Source organism: Arachis ipaensis, chromosome B09 (genome assembly GCF_000816755.2).
Source record: "Arachis ipaensis cultivar K30076 chromosome B09, Araip1.1, whole genome shotgun sequence".
Lineage (NCBI taxonomy): Eukaryota > Viridiplantae > Streptophyta > Magnoliopsida > Fabales > Fabaceae > Arachis > Arachis ipaensis.
In genome coordinates, this window is record NC_029793.2 from 51284710 (window position 1) to 51291822 (window position 7113).

General features: G+C 36.9%; 1 protein-coding gene across 1 annotated transcript; it reads right to left on the reverse strand.

The window, feature by feature from the left end:
• On the reverse strand, window positions 5743-6123 carry LOC107615451 (proline-rich receptor-like protein kinase PERK2). Its single transcript, XM_016317513.1, has one exon. It carries the CDS (start codon window positions 6121-6123, stop codon window positions 5743-5745), a length of 381 nt encoding a protein of 126 aa, XP_016172999.1.

Genomic DNA, 7113 nt, shown 5'->3' on the forward strand with positions numbered 1-7113 from the left:
TAAGAAAGCCTTGACCAGCTTATCCCAAGAGTTCAGGCTATCCTTAGGTTGAGAGTCCAACCATACTCTAGCTCTGTCTCTCATAGCAAAAGGGAAAAGCATGAGCCTGTAGACTTCAGGATCTACTTCATTAGTCTTAACATTATCACATATCTGCAAGAATTCAGTTAAGAACTGAAAAGGATCTTCAGATGGAAGTCCATGAAACTTGCAGTTCTGTTGCATCAGAGAAACTAATTGAGGTTTAAGCTCAAAATTGTTTGCTCCAATGGCAGGAACGGAGATGCTTCTTCCATGTAAATTGGAATTAGGTGCAGTAAAGTCACCAAGCATCCTCCTTGCATTATTATTATTTTTGGCTGCCATCTCCTCTTCTTGTTCGAAAATTTCTGAAAGGTGCTTGCTGGATTGTTGTAATTTAGCTTCTCTTAGTTTCCTCTTCAGAGTCCTTTCAGGTTCTGGATCTGCTTCAACAAGAATATTCTTGTCCTTGCTCCTGCTCATATGAAAAAGAGGGATAGAAAAATAATAATAATAATAATAGGGATCTTTTTTACCACAGTATAGAGGTCCCTGTGTGAATAGAAGAAAAGAAGAAGAGAAAATCTGAACTCAGAGAGAGAGAGGGGGTTCGGATTTTTGGTGAGTGAGGAAGAGATGTTAGTAAATAAATAAACAAACAGAAGAAGATGAGAGGGGGAAGTGAATTTTCGAAAATAATTTTTGAAAAAGAGTTAGTGGTTTTCGAAAATAGTTTTTGAAAAAGGTTTGTAATTTTTGAAATTCTAAAATCAAAAATTAAAATAATTAGTTAATTAAAAAGAAATTTTAAAAAAGAGGAAAGATATTTTCGAAAATTAGAGAGAGAGAGGGAGTTAGTTAGGTAGTTTTGAAAGAGATAAGAAACAAACAAAAAGTTAGTTAGTTAGTTGAAACAAATTTGAAAATCAATTTTTTAAGAGATAAGAGGATAAGAAGTTAGAAAGGATATTTTAAAATCAAATTTTGAAAAAGATAAGATAAAGAGATATTTTTGAAAAGATATGATTGAAATTAGTTTTGAAAAAGATTTGATTTTTAAAATCACAATTAATGACTTGATTCACAAGAAATCACAAGATATGATTCTAGAACTCAAAGTTTGAATCTTTCTTAACAAGTAAGTAACAAACTTGAAGTTTTTGAATCAAAACATTAATTGTTGATGTTATCTTCGAAAATTAGGAGATAAAGATAAGAAAAATATTTTTGAAAATTTTTTTTTAAAATTTTCGAAAATAACTATGAAAAATGAAAAAGATTTGATTTTTGAAAAAGATTTTGAAAAAGATAAGATTTTTTTTAATTGAAAATTTGATTTGACTCATAAGAAACAACTAGATTTTTAAAAAGTTTTGAAAAAGTCAACTCAAATTTTCGAAATTTATGAGTGAAAAAGGGTAGATGTTTTTTTTTTGAATTTTTATGATGAGAGAGAACACTATGAATGTCAATATGAACACCAAGAACACTATGAATGTCAATATGAACACCAAGAACACTTTGAATGTCATGATGAACATCAAGACTTATTTTTGAAAATTTTTTTTATATGCAAAGAAAACATGCAAGACACCAAACTTAGAAATCTTTTATGTTTAGACTCTATGGATGCAAAAATGCACATGTAAAACAAGAAAAGATGCAAAACAAGAAAACATCAAGATCAAACAAGAAGACTTACCAAGAACAACTTGAAGATAATGAAGAACACTATGAATGCATGAATTTTCGAAAAATGCAAGATGAATATGCAATTGACACTAAACTTTCAACTTGACTCAAGACTCAAACAAGAAACATGAAATATTTTTGATTTTTTTGATTTTATGATTTTTTTTGTATTTTCTTTTTTTTTTCAAAAATCATTTGAAAAAGAAAAATAAGGATTCCAAAATTTTTAATATGAATTCCAGGAATCTTGTACTCTTTAGTCTAAAGCTCCAATCAAAGGGTCAGGCATGGCTTAATAGCCAGCCAAGCTTTAGTATGTAACTCAGACATGACACGCCTGACATTCCCTATCCAGAAGAATTAGACATGGCTTTACAGCCAGCCAGGCTTCAACATGCTTCATGAAACACTAGAATTCATTCTTAAAAATTCTGAAGAAAAATATATTTTTGAAAATTTTTTATTTTAAAATTTTTTTCGAAAACAAAGGAGAAATTTTTGAAAGATTTTTAAAAAATTTTTGAAAATAAAACAAAAAGAAAATTACCTAATCTGAGCAACAAGATGAACCGTCAGTTGTCCAAACTCGAACAATCCCCGGCAACGGCGCCAAAAACTTGGTGCACGAAATTGTGATCTCAGGCAACGACGCCAAAAACTCTGTACGCACGTCTTAATAAATCGTTTTTCATTCACAACTTCGATACAACTAACCAGCAAGTGCACTGGGTCGTCCAAGTAATAAACCTTACGTGAGTAAGGGTCGATCCCACGGAGATTGTCGGTATGAAGCAAGCTATGGTCACCTTGTAAATCTCAGTCAGGCGGATATCAAAAGGTTATGGAGTTTTCGAAATTAAATAATAAGTAAACATAAAATAAGGATAGAAATACTTATGTATATCATTGGTGAGAATTTCAGATAAGCATATAGAGATGCTTTCGTTCCTCTGAGTCTCTGCTTTCCCGCTGTCTTCATCCAATCAGTCTTACTCCTTTCCATGAGAAAGTCTAAGATGGCATAAAACTGATCAAAGATGTCAAATACAATAGTAAAAAGTCCTATTTATACTAAACTAGTTACTAGGGTTTACAGAAGTAAGTAATTGATGCATAAATCCACTTCCGGGGCCCACTTGGTGTGTGCTTGGACTGAGCTTGAAGTTTCCACGTGCAGAGGCTCTTTCTGGAGTTGAACGCCAGGTTGTAACGTGTTTCTGGCGTTCAACTCTGGTTTGTGACGTGTTTCTGGCGTTTAACTCCAGACAGCAGCGTAGAACTGGCGTTCAACGACCTTTTACGTCGTCTAAACTCGGCCAAAGTATGGACTATTATACATTGCTGGAAAGCCCTAGATGTCTACTTTCCAACGCAATTGGAAGCGCGCCATTTTGAGTTCTGTAGCTCCAGAAAATCCACTTTGAAGGCAGGGAGGTCAGAATCCAACAGCATCAGCAGTCCTTTGTCAGCCTTTTTTCAGAGTTTTGCTCAGGTCCCTCAATTTCAGCCAGAATTTACCTGAAATCATAGAAAAACACAAAAACTCATAGTAAAGTCTAGAAATGTGAATTTAACATAAAAACTAATGAAAATATCCTTAAAAGTAACTAGATCCTACTAAAAACATACTAAAAACAATGCCAAAAAGCGTATAAATTATCCGCTCATCAAGACGCCAAAAGGAAACGGAGCAATTAAACCAATTAATGAGGGTATTAAGCCCTCGCGTATTCCCAAGGCCAAGAGCGCTAATGCAAAAGCGCGTGCTTTTAAGAAGAGAAAAGGAAAACGTTCCATATTCACAAAGGAAATCTCCACAAAGATGAAGTCGACAAAATGCTCGAGTTCGGCTTCACCAGAGAAGGATCGAAGTCCTAAAACTAAGACTCGACCTTAAAAGAAAGATCGAGCTCGAGCAGGGGCACTGTTCATACCCTGGGTCGAGCTATCCGACCTGGGATGTTTAGCGACAAGACAACCGACCTCTTCAGGTCAGACAACCCGACCTCTTCTCAAAGAGCTCGGCCAAATTACCAGGAAAGCCCAATAAAGGGCCCGAATAGAGGAACACGACCCAAATCCAAAGGCAGCCCAAGCCTATAGAGATAAAGGCGGTTCCCCAGAAGATAAGATGACCTCACTCAAAGATAAGATAAGATAAGATAAGATAACTAACTTATCTTATCTAAGAAGGTCACTCTACACCATTATAAATACACTGGAGCACCTAGGTATAACTCATACTCTGATTCTACAAAAAACCTGCTTAATACCCTTGCTAACTTAAGCATCGGAGTCCCTTGCAGGTACCCCCCACCCTCTAGTGACGAAGGATCAGCAGTGTAGCCAAGCTCAACAAGTCGGATACAATAGCCCTGGCCTCCATTCACAGCCGGACGCATCATCTCCGATCAGCACAGAAGATCTCGTCCGAGATCGACCTACAGTTTCAGGTAACCCTCGGAACAACATGGTTGGTAGAAGGCAATAGGAAAGCAGAGGTTCTGAAGCAACAAAGCATCTCCAGACGCTTATCTGAAATTCCTGCCTATGAATTACATAAGTATTTCTATCCTATTTTTATATTTTATTTATCTTTTAATTATCAAAATATTATAACTATTTAAATCCGCCTGACTGAGATTTACAAGGATGACCATAGCTTGCTTCAAGCCGACAATCTCCGTGGGATCGACCCTTACTAACGTAAGGTTTATTACTTGGATGACCCAGTGCACTTGCTGGTTAGTTGTGCGGAGTTGTGAAAAAGAGTTGAGATTACGATCGTGCATACCAAGTTATTGGTGCAGTTGAGATCACAATTTCGTACACCAACCATCAATAATAAGATATGTGGGACAAAACCAACGAATCATTATTCTGGCTTTGACTCCGTTAGTAATGGTCCCTACGTAGCACATTACGGCATTACATGGCCTGGGGGTCTTCATACGTGGCTTGATGAGCTGCTCGACCATTATAATGAACCCTAAATCTCAAAATTCTCCAAATAAAAACCTTTTTCATCCTAAACACGAACCCTAGGTTAACAAAATTCTTCGAAGATATTCCAATATCGAAGCGGAGACTCTTTATCCCACCTTTGAATGGGAGTTGTAGTGTATCTGGAAGCTCAATTTCAAAGTGGGTGCATGATAGAAAGTTCAAACTTCAATGGGAGATGCTTCTATGGGTTGGATGTGACCTTGTTGCAGTCGGAGACGGCAATGAATCCTGGGAGGTGGTTCGTCCGTTGTCCCAAATGGAAGTATACCCTTTGTACACTTTGTTCTATTCGAAGTAAATGTCTTTGATCTAGTTTTTCTTTGCCATTGATAGAATTCAGACTGCAGCTACTTTGTATAGGTAGACAAAATCGAAGGTCAGTGGGAGGGTTTGAGGAGAGCATTTTCAGAAAGAAAGATGCATGGAAATGTTCTTGAGACTTAGGCTGAAGTGAAGATGCTCACGAAGTTAGGGAAGATTGAAGCTGAAGTTAGTAGACTTAGGTTGTGGTTTGTAACTATGTCAATTGTTATGGTGTTTAGCTTTGTGTGTAATGTGTATCTGATTTCGAGCAGGTTTTGAATTTGAATAACTATTCGTGTATGATTATGCAATGCCATGGCTAGTAGTTTCGTGTCTATTCAATCTTAGTAGGGGTTCTCTTTTGCGTGACAAAAATATCCATACTCAATTGAGAGATGGACATTTGTACACATGACAAATTTAAAACATGTTAAATGTAGTCTTACAAAATATATAAATTACAAAAAATATCCCTTAATAATCAGTATTTTTTAATTTTTATGGTATACCAAAATAACATGAAACATAAGCAAAAGAACCTGCTATGTAAGTAGTAACTGAGTTACTGAAACATGCAGAATAATTCCGAGTATCAATCATGATGATCAATCCAATGCAAAAACCAAAACATAAGCAACATAGAGTAAAGTATGTGACATATCCAACAAAATAACATAAAGTATATATCTAAAAGAATAACATAATTTAAACATTTTTGCTTCATGGATTTGGAGTAGAATTGCTCTTTCCGCTTGAACCTCCATTCAATTGTGCAGTGGTTGACACTTTTCTTGCTGGTGGATGAAAGCTTGGCAGCGGCCACCTAGTTGAACTTGATCCTCTAATTGCAGGAGTTGGCGTAAAGTCCATGAACCTTGAAGTAGTTCCCTCAGGGGCAATTTGCATGGTTTGAGGTGTCACAGTGGGGGGCACATGAGTAGTTGGAGGTAATGGCCTTACTGATGGTTGCATAATTGGTGTTGGTGGCTTTGGCAGTGATTGAGCACATGGTGGTTGCTGAGTAGTTGGTGGGGATCTTTTTAGATTCTTCTTTTTCTTAAGGGGGTTTTTTGCAATTGGTGACCTAACTGAAGGAGGCATAACTGGATCAAGAATAGGTTATGGAACTATTGGATTTTCCTGTAATAGTTGGTATATATTAGTGTCATCCAAAAATAAATTATAAAATTAAGTTGTCAAGCACATTACTGGATGTACTTCCGGGGGGGTTGAGCTGCTGCTGCTTCAGCTGCTTCAACAACTTCCATTGTTTTCTCCCAAAATATCTCTTCTAGTCTTGCTGCTTCTTCTTCATCTCCACAGCAACAGCATCACCAGAAGGTTGTTGAGTTGAACTTTGTCCTCTAGTACTCCCAGCCATTGCCTCCTTCTTCTTGGGACAGCTGTGACTGTTGTGACCAGTCTGCAATATAAATTTGGTGAACATAAATGTGGAATCAATTATAACAGTAATGGAAGTAGCTATGAATTTGTATGCATTTAAGCAATACTTGCAAGTGATGGGGCCATATTTTTTGGGAGCCCTATGAGGATCTTGGTTGGGATCCATTGGTCCATCATTCTTTCTGTCTCTTTTAAGCTTTGGTCTCCCAATTTTCTTCCTGTATACTGGGGGTAATATAGGATGCAGATCAACATGTTCCCAGTATTCTTGACTCAGAACAGGCTGGATAACAAACTGGTATGTGCTATTATATGCCCCCATAAAGAGCCAATTGTGTGCATATTCCTCTGGTCTCCTATTTTGGTATGCAAGAGCAGCACATGCATGCATACAGGGCAACCCAGTCAGTTGCCAAAATCTCCAACTACATGTCTTATTTTCAATATCTACCGTAAATTTGTGTGGCAAGCACTAAACTTTGTAGATGTTTCCAGGATAATCTCCAGTGGGAAATGGCCTCCACCTGTTACTCTCTCTTTTCTCTTTCTCTAACCTACTCTGCTGCACAGGAGTTATGACTCCATTATATCCCGCCAAGGCCTTCTTGTTTCTAACAATGATGCTCATCATATAACACCTCACTTCTTCTAGTTTCTTTACTTCCAACTGGTACATGTGATGGCTGA